Source organism: Procambarus clarkii, chromosome 66 (assembly GCF_040958095.1).
Source record: "Procambarus clarkii isolate CNS0578487 chromosome 66, FALCON_Pclarkii_2.0, whole genome shotgun sequence".
Classification (NCBI taxonomy): Eukaryota; Metazoa; Arthropoda; class Malacostraca; order Decapoda; family Cambaridae; genus Procambarus; species Procambarus clarkii.
Window position 1 is genome coordinate 27,357,754 of NC_091215.1, and position 20,701 is coordinate 27,378,454.

The 20,701-nt window shown below is 35.8% G+C and overlaps 1 protein-coding gene across 2 annotated transcripts; it reads left to right on the forward strand.

Annotated features, from left to right (window-relative positions):
- The first annotated feature begins 756 nt into the window (after window positions 1–756).
- LOC123769245 (NHL repeat-containing protein 2) lies at window positions 757–19,603 on the forward strand. Of its 2 annotated transcripts, XM_045760292.2 has the most exons (14): window positions 757–964; window positions 1,711–1,880; window positions 3,170–3,329; window positions 5,784–5,883; window positions 6,196–6,361; window positions 7,627–7,764; window positions 9,122–9,211; window positions 9,877–10,022; window positions 11,545–11,776; window positions 12,078–12,194; window positions 14,063–14,161; window positions 14,898–15,011; window positions 15,259–15,445; window positions 16,146–19,603. In XM_045760292.2, the coding sequence occupies exons 1-14, from the start codon at window positions 802–804 to the stop codon at window positions 16,388–16,390; spliced, it is 2,127 nt and encodes a 708-aa protein (XP_045616248.1). In that variant the 5' UTR covers window positions 757–801; the 3' UTR covers window positions 16,391–19,603. The 2 variants fall into 2 exon arrangements, with proteins under 2 accessions (XP_045616248.1, XP_069166053.1); XM_069309952.1 differs by lacking the exon at window positions 3,170–3,329 and having other exon boundaries at window positions 1,711–1,866.
- Window positions 19,604–20,701: the final 1,098 nt, after the last annotated feature.

The window sequence follows — 20,701 nt, forward strand, 5'->3', positions numbered from 1 at the left end:
CTGTAATATCAATATAGCTATAGGTTAAGTACTAATTGTAATTAAGAAGCAATAAAATTATTATCTTCAAAAACTAAGACGGTTAGGTGAGGTTGTGGTTTTCTATTCTGTTTTTTAGGTAAACTCAAATATTTACAATATATTTGACTATGATTTAATACTAAGTGAAAATAAGTATAATTTCTAACTGCTATGAATAGTATATAATTGCACTTATTTGTCTTCTTACATTTACCACCCCATTTTTGGAGGACGGGCTGGTAGATTATATAAAGCAAACTAATAATGACATCGTTGGTACTCTTTCTTGAGATCAGAAGCCAAACTGGCTAGGACTCAGGATGTTGAATTTTACAAGTTTGAGTAAAGTATGTGGGGAAGATGTTAGTTGACGAATTTGTCATGATGTATATTGCATTCAGAAGTTTACCAGATTGCCTAATGCTGCTTTCTACCCTTTGTGTGTCAATGATTGATTGTTCTTCTTAGGCGTCAAATGACAAAGAGTATTGTGAAGACGGCACACGACGAGCGTAGCTCTCATCCTGTAACTACACAAAAAAATCCACTTAGGTAATAAGTATAATTGCGTAATAGTGGCTTTAGGCATTGTATGTACTAGCTCTATCTATAAATTCATCAATATTTGTATCACCCCTTGTATGTATGTACTTTACCTAAATAAAAAAATAAACATAATTTTTAATTAAAAAACATTTATTTTTTATTACTCTATAAGTACGTGAGGGTCTGGCCGGTCTGGGGTTGTAACCGCCCAACAGTCACCACCAAACAATAACAATGGAGGGACCGGCTCGTGATATAAGTGAATTGACGCTCGTTTGCCTAGAGCTGGCAGCTAGAGTGGACGAGGCATTAACGAGAGAAGATAAGATATCACTCATCACTCAACATATTGTCACATACACCCAAGAACAGATACCAATGGTAGACTTTGAGGCTGGTAAGTGCTGGTCCGGGTATATTTTGTTTTGTAATTTATCAAAAGATTGCAGTTTCTTATATGTAAAATTAGTTTTTGTTTTGTTTTAAATGTTCATATTAACACTTTATTAACTCGTTTTTTATTTTAAATCTTTTGTTTAATATATTGCTAGCTTATAATATTTGTAATTTACCCGCTCTACGGACAGGAAGCTCGTGGCTTGCTAAGAGCCCATTATTCCTGACGATGATTTCATCTGAATGTTAAACTGATGTGATGTTCTGGCATGCTAAGACAACTTTTTTTGATCAATTTTGATAACTCATGGCATTCTTAATTTGATTAGTTGAATCTTAAAAAGATTATTTTTTAAATCTTTAGTTAATTATCTAAATTACATTGTTCTACTGTGTTATTTCATCTATTTCATTTAATTCTAATATTAGCTATTAGTTCTTTTTCATGTTTTTTTTTCAAATATTACTTTACTATTAATATATTTTTAATCTTTAAGTATATCAGTGTCTTCACCTCAATTTTTTTTTTTAGTGCTACCCGATTCTATATGAAGACTTAGGATAAATCGAGGGTTATTTATGAGTTCATGTAATTTATAGGCTACAATGTAGCCTACTAATATTTAGACATATAGACTTGTTTGAATATCATAAAATAAGTACAGTACAGTATTAGTAAATTTCAGGATAGTGAATACACCTATATCTTTTCATAATTTTGTTTCAAAGACTTTGTAATTTTTGCAGGGTTGGAGTGGTTCAATGTATCTCGACCCTTGACTCTAGCTAGAGATTTGAAGGGTCGAATCACAGTACTAGATTTCTTCACTTATTGTTGCGTCAACTGTATGCACATATTGCCAGACCTTGAGGCCCTCGAGAAACTGCATCCTCCCAATGATGGTGAAGTTTTAGTGGTGAGACATTTTTGTAATTGCCAGTAACATAGAGTATAACCCAAAAAAGGTAGATTATTTTCAGTTGGTGCCCTAGCTTAACTATGCATAACTATACAATTACTACCTAAGTTGTGTCTACCCATAAAACCACAAATTAGTGATCATTTAGCCATCTTTGGTAATATGGTAGTGATAGTTCTCAATTTCCAATTGCCCTCTTCCGTGGCACTTCAGCACTTCTTTTCCGTTAACCACAGGAGTGCCACACAATAGTATTCTAGAATCTGTTCTGTTCTTGTTTATAGTATATCGGTGACTTACCAGTGTTTTTAACCTAAAACCTATACTATTTACAGTTTGACACTACTGTACTTTTTTTTTAAGATTAACTGTTTGCCTTGAAACTTAAAATTCACTGCAAATTCTGTGCTAACTTTAAGACTTTCATGAATAGTTATGAATATTAGTAGTTTTGCAAGAATAATCCAGTTAAGTCAGCAAAATCTGGAATAACATAACCCATTTTACCTTTAAAATGTCAGCAAAATTTCCAAAGCAAGGTATGTTCTTGGTAAAACAGGTTTTCGACAGTTTATAGTGCTGTGCATTAAATTTTGGATATCTCAAGAATGCCTCTGTTTAATTGTTTCAGATTTTGTTATCAGAGGTGTTCATTTCTATTAGTGTAATAGAGATGGCACAGAACCTGTATTGAGGAAATGGTACTCATATAGTGGGTGGTGTAATGGAGAAGATGGTGGGTGCTGCTGTTGTGGAGATAGTGGGTGGTGTAATGGAGAAGATGGTGGGTGCTGCTGTTGTGGAGATAGTGGGTGGTGTAATGGAGAAGATAAAGGGCCGTGGAATGGAGATGGTGGTGGGTCGGTTATGTAATGGAGATGGGGTAGGTCGTGTAAGTAGGTAATTATCAAAAGCGGTATCAAGCTGGGAAGGCAATATAGCAGGAAGATGAAGGGGTCATTTAATAGTGATATTGGGTTGTGTAACATAAAGGATGGGTCATCTAATGGTGATACTGTACTGGGTTGTGAAAGGAGATGGTGGGTAGTGTAATACTGTAGTGATATTGGGTTGTGAACTAAAGATGGTGGGATCATGGAACAACTCTTAATTCCAAGTATTGTATAGCTGGGGAGCATGACTGGTATCACTTATGATTGTCTCGCGTGGTTAATTAACATTGAATTGTTGTTACCATTATTATTAATATTATTATTATTTGTATATTCATTCATTATTTTTATTATTGTATTGTTTAAATTTGCAAAAATTAATATATCTTATAGGTGGGTGTCCACTCTGCCAAGTTCGAAAATGAACGTGTGTCTTCTAACATTTTGGCTGCCATTGAGAAATACCACATCCATCATCCAGTTGTCAATGATCCCCAAGCAAAGATGTGGGCACAACTGAGCATTGCATGTTGGCCTACTCTTCTCATACTTGGTAACACTGCAGAGGAACTGAGTTTAACTTATTCTTAAGACACACTTCCTAATACGGTATAGTGTTGAACATAAATATATATATGGTACAGTGGTACCTTGGTTTACGAATTTAATCCATTCCCAGAGATGGGTCGTAACTCAAAGTGAATTTTCCCATAAGAATTAATGTAAATTTAATTAATTCGTTCCATGCTCCCAAAAATATTATCTTCAAAATACATTTCATTCATAATACACACAAATATTTTGCACTATAGTATGTATAGGTTATAGCTTACCTTTATTGATGATTCTTGTTGGCGTATGGAAGACGATGAGGAGAAGGGGAGGAGAAAAGATGTTAGTGTTTGGAAGGGGAGTTCCCTTTCATTATAACATCAGGCAGTGATGACTTCTCTAGTGTACTCTCTCTCCTACATTTTGCCTGCATACCACTAGGACCTGCTTGTGGCTCACTGCTTGTTTCTCACTAAGAACCTTTCCATAGAGACTTGTTTTTCCCCCTACATTTTAACACTTGTCTGTAGTGAGACATCACATTATCATTAATAAAGTCAATGTAACAGCCTGTTACAGCTTTATCTGGGTGAGTCTTTTCAGCAAAACTTTGCAGTTCTTCCCATACTTCACACATTTTCTTAATGAGGAAGGGACATCCTCTACTGACTCTACTTACAACTATATTCTTGGGTTGAACCTTACCACTGACTTTCTTGGGACCCATGGCATGATATATAATAATTACTTTTATGTTCAAAAAACAAAAAGCACAAAAACAATGAAATTCTTTACAAATAATTCAAGTGCGATTGTCACTAAGCGGGCGGTCTGGTAAACTGAAGCGGGGTCGCCCGTACCACCAGGAACCACCCGCTCAGTTGACCCATATGTGTATCAACAAAGTCGCAAGTTGAGGCAAAGGTCATAACCTAATTCAAATTTTCCCATGAAATTGGGATCGTAACCCGAAAAATTTGTAAGTAGGGGCATTCGTAAGTCGAGGTTCCACTGTATAGTGCTTTGTTTAGCCATTTTTAAACTACATTCCTCTGATTATGATGCATCTTTTTAAAACATGGGTGAGTTACATGTTTTTGTTCAAATGAAGAATCTCAAACATTCTTGGAAGAACTTGCTTCTTTTGGCACCCATCTTTAAATGCTACTTTGTAATCTACAAAGTTCTATAGAAGTTTTATTTTATTAAAGATATATCTCTGATACATTAGGCTGGCTGAGGATTTGTTGTTGATAGTTCTGGATTGGCTCTAGTGCTTGAGGAATGTCCTGAGGTTCAAACTTCTTTCCTCTTGGCTCCAACAGTTGGGGGTTTGGGCGGTACACCATGTCTGCATCCCTCTTCCTTCCAGAGTCTGCCCTTTGTTGGCTTTCTTCACTTCTTCCTTGGTAGGCACTGAGGTTGTTGATATATAAGTTGGTTGAACACCCATTTTTTATTTTTTATTTTTATTTTTGTTTCTTCAATGGGTTGCATGCATTCTTCAGGACTGTGTGGTGTGCAATTCTTTAGCCCAGGGTTCTGTTTAAATATGGGTTGGAGGTTCATCTCCGGCTTATGTCCCACACGATAGGCATTGGTCTACGACACTAAAATGTGCTCACATATAGATTCCTGGGGCTTTTAACACTGAGGTGATTAATATTTGTGTCTAATATGGTTTATGGGCAGTCTCTGTTTCGTTCAATTCCAATGGAGTGAGTGGTGAATGTGGCCATCTCCTGTTAGTTTTGCACGATGTTCAGTCGCCCTCTGGTGAATCTGTTAGCCTCTGCTCCTTGACTAGGAAGCTTATGCATTGGATATGAAGTATCTCAAATAGAATTGGTTAGAGATCATTTTTTCTTTCTGTCAGTCAAGTTGCATCTTCCTGTTTTAGCCTAGTTTGAGAGTTTTGTTGGACATGTCTTGGTTTGCTCTCATTTCAGGTACTAGTCTTGGTACAAACCTCTGCACTGTATTTTTTCTTTGTGCTGCATATTCTAGTGATATTTTCATGTAGGCCATGTAAACTGTCTTTAAAGACTTTGTTTAGATTTGTTAGTGCCATTCTTAGGTTAGCCAGCTTTCCATATGCTGCTTCTATTATTAAATATAATTGACTAACATTAATAAATGCTTGATTATATCTACACACACTATTTTAGATGATGAAATATTGAATTGGCGACACAGTTTGTATGAAATTAAAAGCATGAAGTACAGTATTGTAAATGTTTGCATTTTTGTGCGATACCAATTCATAATCTATACTGTATGCTTATTTATTAATTACAAAGAAAGTATTCTATATACTGAGGGTTAAATATGTAATTAATATTCTTGCAACATTATGCTTCTGTAGGAAAAATATAAAGCTTGTGTAACTGTTTATTGTGTATTAAATGTTATGTTTTTCCTGGGTAAATGAAAACTATCATGATTGTTTCTTCAGGTCCAAATGGAAACCCATTGTTTGTGTTAGTTGGTGAGGGACACGGTGAACGGCTTCAACTCTGTGTTGACTCAACAATTGAACATTTTTCCAGTTCTGGGTATGTTGACTGTGGTAGTTTACCTATAAATTTTGTTTTTAAATAATGCATGGTGGAACAAATTTAATCATTTTGATTGCCATTTAAAGTTCATATAATTTGAAGAAATTTGTCAGCAGTATTTTAGGCATAGACAGACACACAGGCTCACACAGTCACAGGCACGCGCGCGCATGCACACAAATACACACACACCGGTGCACACATACAGACACACAGTATTGCCAGTTTACATAGGTCCAGGGGAAATCTTTCAACATAATTAGCCAGAATCCTTTTTTGTTTTAAGCATTATTTATTTTCAATTGTTAGGTGTCTGACCAAATCTTCAGTTCCCTTGGCCCCTTCAAGACAATTTGCAGCAACTGGCTCCAGCCTGCTGTACCCAGGGAAAGTCACAGTCCACCCTGGAGGCCTTGTTGTGTCAGACTCGGGTCACAACCGAATCTTAATGACCGATTATGAGGGTAATGTTATAGTAAGTAATTATTTCTTCTTAGGCTCTTAGGCAATAATGTATACCTTGAGACTGAAAACTGTGCTTATTAGGTATCCCAAGTAGGAATGCTTTATTATTATTTTGTTCGTCCTGAGCTTTATATTTACAATACCACTGAACACCAACTAGAAATTTTTAACATTTGTATAGTGGTAAAAGAAAGTTGCCTTTTATAATACAGCAGTTGATTAGGGGTTTAGAGTCAGGACACATGAGCCATAGGTGGGTACTTTAGGGCTAACATAGACTTTCATTGGGGAGGAGGACCTAAGAAGTAAACATTATCTTAAAAACATCTCTATCTCTACAAGAAGTAAACATAGCCTCACCAAAATTTCTACACACATTTCCTGATGCCAGTGAATACTTGTAGCTGCATTCCTTTAAACTGGTACCATAGGAAGATTTAGACTAAAAGCCAGTTTTTTATATCTCATGGTTGCTGAAGGTAATTAAATTTTGAGTTTACATGCTTTAGAATTATTCGGTATTGTGTGTTATGCTTCTTCATAGTAACCTAAATAACAATTGCAGCCTGATTCAAACTGGGCCACAGGAACACCGATCCCTAAAACAACCTCAAGGTAGCCTCTAGGTTATTATTGAATGATCGTGGACATTGGTCGATTCTCAGAGAGAAGAAAATATGTTAAATATTGAACAAATTTTGAGAATGACATGGCCGACGCTAAGCTACCGGGAAAGTGAAAACCTGGATGACTGCCGTGTCTTTCAAAATGACCCAAACAAATTCATTGCATGAAACAACAAATGGCAAATGGAATTCAATGTGGATAAATGCAGTGTATTGGAGTGCAGAATGCAGTACAGTATATGAAATCAAGCCACGTTCAGTTTACAAATATGAAAACACACTGATGAATTTGGGCAAGGAGAGAGATTTGATGGCGATTCTCAATAGTTTCAAACACATAAACATAACAGTATATTTTCCAATGAGAAATGATTGGAAACAAGCTAGTATTTGCTGTGAATATGATTGAATAACACTAATGCTTTGATGTGTAGTGCATGTTGCCAGCCGCAGGGTGATGTATGTATTATTTTATTTTTAAAGATTTTTCATTAAATGTCATTAAAGGGAAACAATCAATTATTTTGTGCAGGTTGTCTCATTAGCTGCTCTTCAAAAGCTAAATAAAATTCAAAGATGAAAACCTTTGTACATATATGAGAAGTGATTCACTTGAGGAATGGTCTTATTAATATCTACATTTTTTCAGAAAGTAATTGGCTCTGGAAAGCAAGGCTTTAGTGATGGATCAATTTCTAATGCAAGTTTCAACAACCCACAAGGAGTAGCTTATCATCACCCAGATGTCCTCTATATTGCCGATGCTGATAACCATGCCATTCGTCAGGTGGGAGTGCTTTATTGTGTAACATTATTTCAGACTTGTAGAAACTGTAATTGATCTTGGCTTTTTCAGGGCTCCAAGACACTGCCTATAAGCTGTTCTCACCACTTCTGGAAGTATTACCATGTTTGGCCATTTCCAAGATCGATTTTAGTCGATCCCACTGGTGCTGACTTCTCCCTTTTTTCCCTTGTCCTGAGGACTATATGACTTCACCAAATAAATCAATAGAGAGTTGGACAAAAGGCCCAGAAAGGAGAAAACCGGTTTATTAAAGTTTTGTAAATTAACATAGAGGAAGTGAGTTAAAAAATACTTGAATTAAGTGATGTAATAAAGCTTGGACTGGTGGTGAATGAAGGAGTCTCATTGACTAACATTGTTTAGTAGTTGTCAAAATTTTGTTTTAGTCAGCACATATCCAAAACATTGCTCAGAAGACATTTTTGTGTCCTCATTCCATTGCATTTAAGGGTGGTTTGCCTTGATCTCTGATCCCTATATGCTCTTACCCCTAATATATGGGTCAGGGAAAGTTGCAGTAGCCCCTGTACTGGGATTTATTTATAAAATAATCCCCATGTACGGGTATTTATTTCCATGGGATCTTGGCAGTCCCCGTGGCGAAGTGGTAAAACATTTGCCCGGCGCATTGCGAGTGCTTTGGTCTGGGTTCGTATCCTGGCCAGGGAGTATCGACTGGGTGCCAATTCTTAACCGTAGCCTCTGTTCACCCAGCAATGAATGGGTGCCTGGTTATTAAAAGATTTGGCGGGTCGGATTCCAGGGAAAATTAGGATTAAGGACTTGCCCGAACAGTGAACAGTGAGCCTCCAGTGTGGGTAGGTGCCCACACGGTGGGGTCATGATGCCACGTGGGATATACAGAGAATGGGAAGAAGTTGGCTCTCATTTTAAAACAAGTCCCATAGTATTCGGACAATAAATGGAATTTAAATCTTTTTTTTTAATTATTGACGCCGTTTGCATCATTCCGCCCTCTCCGAATTTTCGTTTTTTGACGGATATACCGGCATCAGGTATCGAAAGTGTTAAGTAGAGAGCATTATTTAGTAGTCTCTAATAATATGATCTTGTTTCCTGATATTCAGAGATTTATCAAAATAAATTCAGAAGCTGGGTCTATGAAGGAAGAGCCTAATTAGTGTACAAGATTTGGCTTTATTTTATTGAGAATTGAGTAATTATCATGTTGCTTATCATATAAGTCAATAATAAATTTTACAAGATCATTGCTTTACATGTGACACTTTGATAATTGCTTCTGAGATCACATGAAATATTTTCTTGACATACTCATTTCACTGAATATAATGACATATTTATTTTTCTACAACAGGTAGACATAGTAACAAGTACTGTAAAAACTATTGCTGGGACTGGCAAACAAGGAAGAGATCTTGAAGGAGGCCTCATTGGAACTTCTCAAGTAAGAAAAGTCTTTTACATAGCTTGTCTTGAATATTGTATTTTAGTTTTTGTAATTAAGCATTAATAGTTCTACCATGAATGGTTCATTTCATTAAAATATTTTCTTTAAGGTGATATCTTCGCTAGTTAATGGCTTTGACTCACTCCATTTTTATCATGCTCGATGAATGTATCCTTAGTCAGTATTTTGAAATTATGTACAGTATATGGAAATTAATTGTTTTTTACATCCAATCACTGTAGAATTAGTTTTAAATAAAAAGATCAATCTGATCATAATTATTCACCCACTAAAGATGAAAATGCAGAATCTAATATTTATATATAATGGACTGTAAATAAAATAAAAATAGAACTTTTCATTAGTCTTCTAATGTATTAAGTTTGCATCGGTTATTTATCCATAGCATAATTTAAATGGACAAGATCTACATCAGATTCAAGGACAAAGAGGATAAATGTAGATCAGGACTTTTGACTAATTAATGTTAAATGAATAGCTATAGATAAAATAGTCACAGATCACCCATATACCATCTCGTACCTTCAATTGTTACAATATTACAACCACAGTGACCTGTATGTAGCACAGTGGTTATCGCTCGTGTCTAAGGAACATCTTTTGGAGTCGTAATTTTATTCACCACTGCATCTCTTTCTTAGGCCATATCTTCTCCCTGGGATATCTGTCTTGCAAGAAGTTTGGATCAAGCTGAAGATGGAACTGATAATTTACTTCTTGTAGCCATGGCAGGATCTCACCAAATTTGGGGTATATTCCTCTCAGATGGTAAATGGCTTAAAGGAAGGTGAGAAAGCTTAGTTTGGTATCAAAGGTAGTATTAATTTGAATTAGCAATAACTAAAAAAATATTTCCATATAATTTGGTAGGTAATTTTGCTGTGCATTGGCAAGAAAAGGTTTTGACATATACTGTACAGTACTGATAAATCCTGCTTCTACGCATTATGTTCTGTAATGATTTACAAAATATTACATAATCACCCTTAATTCAAACAAATTTACATGTTAAACTGTTAATAAATGTAAATTGTTTATACAGTATTTAGGATGCCACTTAGTGGTGTATTAAAGGAATCATTGAGATCACTTGTTTAATGCCTATCGCAGATTTGTTTTGCTAATTTGACACTTTTCCAAAGCATTCCTAGGAGGCAGTTTGAATGTCTTCTGGCCTATTATTGCCTTTAGGGAAGTGTACCTCATTATTAGCTCTGATCCTCATGTTGGTCCGGCCTCATTGAGGGTAAAAAGAAAGTTGATGGAGGACAAAAAAAAAAGTTGATGGGGGGACAAGTAGTCAACAAGGCAGACAGCCTGCCTACTTTCATACCTCTCACTGTATTTCTCACTTCTAAACTTTCCTTTACCTATGCCTCTCCTTTCTCTTTACTGCCCCCCCCCCCCCCCCACCTAAAAAAAAATGCCCTTGTCTCTATTGAGGCATTTGATTTTGGCCTTGCATATCATGTCTGTTGCAGTCCCTTCCGTCTCCACTCTGTGGCCCCTGATAAGTCTTCACTAGTGAGTTTTGCTCTTTGGTTGCATAACATTGGGTATTCCTACTAAGGGAGCAACTGCCTAGTTAAGCTTAGAAATAAGGCTTAATGAGTATACATTAAATAAAAATAAACTTTCTAAGCTTGGTCACTCCAGTGCTCTCCCAACTGACTTTCCCAGTACCTCTACAGGATTAAACTAGAATGAAAGTGAGGTAACATTCCTTGGCAATCTTTATTTTTAGTGTAGGTAATGACAAATGGTAGTGGGGATAGGTTAGTTGCTAGGTAGCAATTATAAGTTTAGTAGAGTTTCGTGTAGAGTAAACGTAGTTTAGTAGAGTAAGCGTGGCAGTTTCTTTGGAGCCAGGTATTGCCTGGAGAAGGTACTGGAGTTAGATAAGCCTACTGACAGCCACTCTGGGTGGGATTTAAATTTGTCCAGGCTTTCTTCCTCCATAGATGGACTTTTAGGGCTGGCTTGAAAAAGATTCCCACTGTCAGAGATGTGAAAGTCGTTCTGATCTGGCTGAAATTTGACTATGTCCTGGAAAGTGGTGGAGGCTTAGGGGAAGCAACTGAGTGACCTGCTTGGAAAGCTTTTTATGTACATCCATAGCTTTACTTTAGGTAAAAAGGAAATGTCTGGTAGTAACTCTATAGAACATCTAGTATTTAATATGTTAAATTTATGAAAACATATGTACTGTAGATAGTAAATAATAAATTCTTAAGCAAGAATGAATATAAATTCATGCAGTAATACTGAAATTATTTATTAAATTTTATAGCAATAAAAATTTTTTACAGTTCATACAGTAAGGGCACTGTAGTACGTTTAGCTGGCAGTGGAGCTGAAGAGAACCGAAATACCTCTTATCCAACTCGAGCTGGATTTGCCCAACCCTCAGGACTTGCAATTGGCACTAATTCTGGAACATCGGTGCTTTTTATTGCCGACTCTGAAAGTTCTTCTGTAAGAAAGATGAGCTTAACAGATGGTGCTGTAAAGGCTGTTGTTGGAGCTGCCCGTGATCCACTTGTAAGTAAAATTCATAATTTTTGTTTAGCTTCAGATGTCTTATAAGATATTGAACAGTAGACTGCATGCTATGCAGACCCATTGTGATGTAGATTAAAGAAAGAGTAGACTTTTGCAAATTACTTGCCTCTTTTATCCATACTGGTAGCAAACAAGAAGTTGATGTGAGTTTAAAGCAGGTCCATGAGTATGAGTTCACTGATTTGTCATGTTTGCTAAATTCTTTCAGGGCAAGTCAAAATACTGTATGGATAATATTTGGAATGTTTTGCATGTGTGTAACTACCATAAATTTGTTCAGGACCTGTTTGCCTATGGTGATATTGATGGTAGTGGCACTGATGCAAAACTGCAACATCCCCTGGCTGTGGCAGCTGTTGGAGAGGCTGTGTATGTGGCTGACTCATACAATCATAAGGCAAGTTCGTTATGAACATACTTTCTTTTTTATTTTGTAACTACAATCTATATATTTTTGGACTTATCTTGTTCTTGTTTGACATCTCAAATACATTATTAAAATTGACCTGCTAAACTTTTGCAACAATATCTAGATTCATCAGTTCATAAAATATCCTTAAGGTCTAAGATAGGTTCAATGCATGCATAAGTGGGAAATGTAAATAAACACAAGATTATACATATATTATACTAATAGTAATATGGCAGTATACACTGTTAAACAAAGACCCTGACTCCCTGCTGATGTGATACTATCATGTGATAAATACTATATGGTACTGTTAATAAGGTACTGAGCCTTGACCTGCTCAACATTGTCTAATGTAGAAAATGAACACTTGCACTGGTTCTTTGGCATTCCCAACCCCAGTCTCATCCATTCTAGGCACAGCAGAATGTTTTCGGTTCCTTCTAGCTCGAGAGGCTACTTATTAACTTATTATACAACAGTTGTGTGGTGCCCAGTTGTATATACAATCCCCCACTAAATACCAGATGGTCAAGGGAAGATTGTGACAAATGTAATAATGTTAGGTTTGTGGTTGAAAAGGCATCTACAGCAGCAGAGGAAACAGGGGCTAAGGTCTCTTAATATTTGGGAATTTCAACACCAGAAAAATAGACTTAACAATGAATGACATGGTGGTGATAAAACATGGAGGGCATAATTAGTAGACGCAGCAGATAAATATTTCTTTAGGCAACATGTAATGGAGCCAACAAGAAGAGAAGAGATCCACCAGCTACACTAGACCTGGTATTTACCTAGAAACCGCTGCATCATAGTGGTTTCTGCTATGTATTTGAAACCAATGTATTCGAATACATAGCATAGTTGAAGGAGGGAGTCAGACCATGAAACATGGTGAGGATTACAAGAAACTAAAGATTTGAAGGAAATTCAAGGGTAGAATAATTGAAGGGGTAGATAATAAATGTGACGATGGAATTCTTAGCCCATAGATATGCAAATGCCATGGTACAGTTCATCCCAGTCATGAGGAAAGTTGATGAGAAGATCAAGGTATATGACCTTGTACAGTAGGCAGTGCAAGGAGGAAAAGACCAGAAAGTCATGGGAAAAGTACATGTAAATAGAGCAGCAATAAAGAGGGCCAGAAGTGAGGTAAAATTGTTGATGTGTGTGTGTATTCAACCTGTCCTCTTAAAAAGAACGTCGCTTTTGGCCGTTTGCCCGTATGGCCGAATTTGGACGTAATTTGAAAATTAAAAAATATGAAAATAAATTTGGGATTTTTTTTTTCAACAACAGTAAGTTAAGGGTCCTCTGATAGGTTAGGTGGGCAGGAAATTCTCATAAAGTTTCAAAACGTTATGAAAAACGTTAATTTAAAGTGTCCTGTTATAACCTCTGCGCGAATGCCGGCCGACTCAAATAGAAAACGGAACAGAACGTCACTTTTGTGAGTCGATTTCATTTCAAATTACGTCCAAATTTAGCCATATCGCGCATACGAGCCAAAAGTGACGTTATTTTTAAGAGGACGGGTTGGTGTATTGCCTAAGTCACTTTTCCTCCAATGTTTTAAGCATGTTAATTTTTTTTTACATCATGCTCTCTTGTGTTTGAATATGATCCAAGGTTCATGTCTGTATAGAAATTAATGAGTTTTTGAATGTACATTTATTTAATCCAGGCCTGGAATGCTTATTTCTTGTTAATAAGCTACTATCAGTACAGTATATTAAAACCTGTTGCTGTGATTTGAAAGAAATTTTGTGACATTCTTTAAACCTGTTTAATTAATATGCCTTCTTTTTGAAATAAGCAGATATTGAAATAATTATCCTCAATTATATCAGATAAAGGTAGTGACGCCACTTGGGAAAACGTACAAAATATCCACCGTGGCCGGAGGCAAAACTACAGAGGAGATTGAAAATAATGTTGAGAACAAAAAGGTATGTTCATTTTGTTATTATACAAAAGACTTTGATTTAATTTTATATTGCAAAGATCATTCATTTTCTTAAGTACCAGGTACTTTTATACTTCCAAGGAAAGGAATGTCTGAGCCTTAAATTTTTTGACAGTGTCGCTGCACACCTAAATTAATGTTCTTTGGCAATCCTTCAAGTCATTTCTTCCAGTTATCCCTGGGGTAGTCTTAATGCTCTCTAATAAGAATTCTTTTATATTTTAATTAATAAAGCATGTAACTGGTACAGTATTTGATAAAGTTGCTCTCATTCCGTCATTTACCAGCCAGGTGTCATAGTCTGTCCAAATCACGACGTCACACTATGAATCTCTGCAGGTTGTATCTCTTGCCATCCATTGAGGTGAGAGAGAGAGAGATTTAACTTGATTTGTTTTTCCAAATAACTTAGAATAGGAGAGTGATAGACAACAGTAGTAGGAGTGATGAATATTTCTTAGTCATTGGAGAGAGAGAGACAGAGAGATGGTGATAAGTCATATATTTCATATGCTCTTATCCTTTAATAAGACAATTTTTAATTTCCTTACCAGTGGGTGTGTTTAATCATGCACCATTGGGGTGGCTGTTGATTAATATATTTCATACCCCCCTTACCACATCTTTCTCATTAATTTCTTTAAGCATTTAATTACCGTTTTTATAATTTTTTGTAATACTTAGAATTATTGTATTTTGTTTTTATTGATATATCTTAGTTAAATGAGCCTGGAGGACTTTGTGCAAGCCAAGATCACTCCCGCCTCTACATTGCTGACACCAACAATCATGCCATCAAGATCTTGTCCCTTAAAGACCACTCTTTACAACATGTGAGTAGTGTTCACATCCTCACAGCTCCGATGTTAGTTCATCATCTCTTTAATTCATCTGGATATCATAAATATACATTTTATTTACTATAAGGTCATGAAAATTCAAGTTGTTGGATAAGTTTTGCAAATCACAACATAGTGTGAATAGTAAGTTAAATGCAACATATGTTAATTCACAAAAACTTAACAAATGATGATCAAAATAGTTGGTTAAAAGTATCTAATTAAAAACAATATTTTCCAGCTTCCTATAAGATTGATAGACGAAGGTGATAGTTCAAGTCAAGACTTGAGCCAAGATGTTGAAGAAGTAACAGCTGTAGTCCCACATGGTAGGAAAGTTGAAGTCATCCTCAGAATAAGAACCAACCTCACAGAAGATACAGTACTTAATAAAGAAGCTCCAAATAAGTGGACCATTGAGACAAGCGGTGAGAATTAGTCATAAGTCATAGCAAGGCATGAATATTTGTAGAAGAAAATATATGGGAAGCATGTTTCTGTTGTGGTTATTAGGCCAGTTAGCCACCCTTGGAAGCATTTTCATGGCATATGAGTGTTGAGTAACTAATAAGGTTCAGTCAAGCATTATCAGCCACTTGCAGCAAAAAAAAACAAAACAAAAAACTTAAGCATTATTAGCATTCAATAAAATTAAACCAAATTTTTCAAATGTAGTACAGTATTTCATTTCTAGATTTCAGTAAGATTTTATTTTATTAAAGATCATTTTGTATCAGCGTTTGAAAGTTTAGTGCCCCTAATACCATATCACAGAATATTTACTAATTTTAATGTTATATCACAAAATATTTGAGGTCTTGGTACAGTACTTTCAAGAGCGCTTTACAAAGTGCAGTATTTGAGATCATACATAATCATGAAGAATCATTTTCCATCAGTATTTTAGGAAATATAAATTATTATTATTATTGGTCTCAGTTTTTAAGCTTTGACTTTGAATCAAGGTTATTTCATTAAATTACACATCATATTATTAGTTAACTGTATTACCGTACAGATAGGTAAAAAAAAAAAAAGTTATGATTTATATGTTTATTATGTAGCACCTGATAAACATGGTTAATTTATTTAATATCAACGTGTTTGTACAGTATTTATTTTTTACAGATACACGAGTTGTGTTGACACCATCAAGCGGTAAACTTCAAGAGGTGACGGATGTGCCTCTAACTCTTCACCTGGCTTCTGGCACTATGTCTCAAGTTGAACTAATGTTATCCTGTGGAGTGTTTTTGTGTCTTAAAAGTGGCGTTTGTGTTACAAGAAGTGTTAGATATAATGTAAAGCTGAAAAGCACAGATTCACAAGAGTTGCCTGGAGAAGATGAAGTTATTGTCCCTATAAACGTTTAAATAGGGCTTCAGGATTATGTTTAGAAGTATAATTTCCCCGAGATACTTAAATTAATTGATGCATTTTTGGATAATGTGTGTTTACTTACAGCCTTTACTGGCTTCAGGGCTTCTGTTGCCTTAAAGAATGGCGTACAGTATTAGGTATTTCCAGGACGGGTGCCTTGTGGTTTTCACAGGATTTTTTTTTATTTTTATTTTTTTTAAGCTTTGAATTCTCTATTTTATTCTGATGATGTCTGCTTATTGGCTTGAAACTTTTACACTGAAATATGATGTTAAATGCAAGTTCCCTGTCAATAATGAACCATGATGGGCCCTTGTGTCTTTTCACTACGTACAGCCAGTTTTTATTGTAAGAATAATTGTTGACATTAAATGGAAACTCAGAATGTATGTCTTGGAAGCATGCTAGTATCTCAACATCAACTTACCCACTGCCACATACCACATACCACTACCACATACCACATACCACTACCACTACCACATACCACATACCACTACCACATACCACTACCACATACCACTACCACATACCACTACCACATACCACTACCACATACCACTACCACATACCACCACCACTACCACATACCATCATCACCACTATCACACACCACCATCACCACTATCACACACCACCATCACCACTATCACACACCACCATCACCACTATTACACACCACCATCACCACTATCACACACCACCACTACCACATATCACCACCACCATTACCACCACATATCACCACTACCACATACCACCACCATATGCAGTACTGCCTTTACCATATTATATTACCCTATACCACCACCACCATGTACTAACATTATCTTATAGCACCACCACACACTATAAATAACCTCCACACAACAAACCATATAAAATCTTCATTTCTTTCCTCTCTTCCCAGTTCATTCCCACAACTTGACAAGTGTCTAATATGAAGTGATTTTGTATAACCTGTCAATGCCAATGTTCATTAATATAAGAACGTACAAATTTAGTTGATAAAATTTCACTAAAGTACTTCAACTTGGATGAAGATGTTGATAGCTTCTAAATTGAGATTCATTGTGTGAGAATGGGTTGCTCACCTTCCTTTCCCTTGCTCATTCTATGCCTCACAGTATGTACTATTTATTACCATTGCCCATCATTTCACTAGCATTTATTAATTCAGTATCTGCCCATTTCCACAGCCTGTGCTCATTATATCAGCCTCTGCACATTACTCCAACTTGCTCCTGATTTTCTGCCTCTTTTTGATAATTACTTAGTTCAACTTGTGCTCATGTTACCCTATGTACTCATTACAGTTTCTGTGCTTGTTACAACCTCTACTTATTAAACTACCCTGTTAATACCATTAAATATTTTAGGCCGAGAATACCTTTCCCTATTACCATCATGTGATCGAACCATATGTAGTTTAAGGTTAAGCTCTCATTTTTGACAGTCAGCCTGGAAGTTTTAACACAAATGAACAATGCCAGAATATTGAATGCCAAAATAATTGTTTCATAAGGGTGTGCCCCATGTACATATAGTGTTGGGTGTCTGTTAATGCTTGTTTCTGATATGGTGTAATTTTTGCATTTACATCTTGTTCTCATATTCCTCTGATTATTCTGCACATTTGATGGTGCTACATAGCCTTCCCGGTTTGGTGCCTTCTTTTGATAATTACTTACTTGTTCTCATATTGGCATCCTTAGTGATATTTAGTGCCTTTTGAATATCTCTCACATTTGATGGTGCTACATAGCCTCCCCGGCTTGGTGCCTTCTTTTGACAATTACTTACTTGCATTTATATCATTTATCTATTTTATGACAGCTTTTTCACATCTGAGCCAGATTTAATGTGTTTTATGTATTTCCTTAAACTTGAAATTATTTTTTGTTTTAGCAAAAAATCCTAAATTTTCTGCATAAACTGCAGATGACAATTATGGGTCATAAGTTATTACATACATGACCAGCCCTCATGGAAACTGTGTAGTAATCATGCAGTTTTGCTGATCAGTAAACCTGTTAAGATATATATAGATATATAGAAAGGGTTTTATAATATATAAACCTTTGGTAAGGTTTTCCAAAGTAATGATAGATTTTAGTTACTATTTTAACTTTTATATCGCATGCAAATGCATTTTTATATTGTACTAAAGTGCCTCTATTATTGTCTTCTGATCCCCAAATGGTATTTAACTTATCTTACTTTGATCCACATGTATTCACTGTGAAACATTGTAATATATCTCACTGTTTTCAGTAAATTGGTTATTTTGGTGAATCGGTTATATAATAACTTAATTGGTGAATTTAGTTATTACTAAAGATTGAAAATATATGGACAGCAGTAAAGAAGGTATCTAAATACTTACGAAGTCTAATGAATTAATATATATATATATATATACAGTATATACCTGTACCAAAGAAATAAGCACACTTTAAATAGACAGCACAAATGGCTTCTTTGTAAATTTTTATGCCAACACCATATTGTTTATCAGATATAGAGATAAATCCTTTCGACTTAAGAACTTTTGAGTCTGTGAACTCTTCCCAAGATCCAGGTTCCTAGAGTTTTATCATAATTTCAGGCTATTCTGTATTTAAGACACTATTGATACTATAAAAATCCTCAAATTTGTTGACAAACATATTTCAGAATTATGGCAAAGCAATGACATAAACCTGTAGACCAATAAGAGCAACTTTCTGCTCTTGAGCAACTGATACCAGCAGTCCCATTTATGTCTAAAGGGGTAATGTAACTTGGAACTTAGATTATTTGAAATGTTCAGTATTTAGGAATTTATGAAGACAGTCATTCGAGTTTGATCCTGAAGTTAAATTGTTTATAGACAAGTGGACTGACAGATTGTATGCCGAGACTGAACTTATACTGTATTTGTGTTCCCAATATCTAATTTAGTGGATGCTTGTCATAGGACTGTATGATGCAAAGAGGATTAATTATATCAAATTAAGGAGGAAAACCAGTATTGAAATGCCTTAACTTAAAGTACATATATTAAATATAAATAAAACTCCAGAGTAAAGTACAATGCCACAGTGACTGATTTTATGGCAAGGGGGTGGAAAATTTGCAGATGCCACTTGTAAACATATTCATTCACCAGCTTCACTACCAGGTTTACTTGTTCAAAAACGTCCTAAAATAAAATGTGAAAACTATTTTTATTTTATTTGGATGCTTGGTGATTGTCCTGGTAACCTTCATGGATACAAGTTTTTAACATTTTGCCATTTTAATACTCATTTTAATGTCACCTCTCTTTTTAACCTTGAATGATGTTCCCTTCCTCTTCTGTTGAACATCCATACCACTTCCACTCTTATATTCATGAATGAATGGTCTTTCCGGCCCATACCTATAATGTGCCGCCAGCCTCTAGAAGTATTTCCCAAAAAAGCATTCCATATTCCTATTTTTACCTTGTCATTTATACTTGGATCCATGTCCAGTGGCAAAATTGTTGGTCTTGTGTTACTGATAGACTGCCTGCTCTTAAGGGTAGTATATTCTTGGTCTTCCTCCTACCACTGAAACCAACAGTGGGAAACAGATCTGGCGAGGTAACATATTGGCCATACACATCTTACACTTAACGGAATGCCGTCCTGCTCCTTATTGTCTGAACTGCCTTGTCCCTTTTACAGTCGTGCATATCCTTGTTGAATGTCCCTATTTTCAGGAGGTTTGAGTGTCTTGCTTCCCAAGTGTTCCTCATTTGTCCCTTGATAAAAATCCTCTGGGAATCCGATCACTTTGATATCGTCAGCCTTATTTGCTTTTGTTCTCGTACTGGCATCCTCAGTGATATTTTGTGCCTTTTAAATATCCCATGACAGATTGTGCTACATAGTCTCCATGGCTTGGTGCCTTTTCATAATATTGAGTGATGCAGACCCTCGCAATAATACTAAGTGATGCATAGTGTTGTGAAAGTTCCTCACAATACTATTGAGTGATGCATTGTGTTGTGAGAGTGCCTCACAATAATAATGATTGATGCATGGTGTGGAAGTCCTCATGATAATGAGTGATGCTTGGTGTTGTACAAGTCACTCATTGTGATTCATGGTGTTGTATGAGTCCCTCATTAGGATGAGTGATGCATGGTGTTGTATGACTCCTTCATGATGATAATGAGTGATGCATGGTGTTGTATGAGTCCTCTCATGATAATGAGTGATGCATGGTGTTGTATGAGTCCTTCATGATGATAATGAGTGATGCATGGTGTTGTATGAGTCCATGATAATAATGAG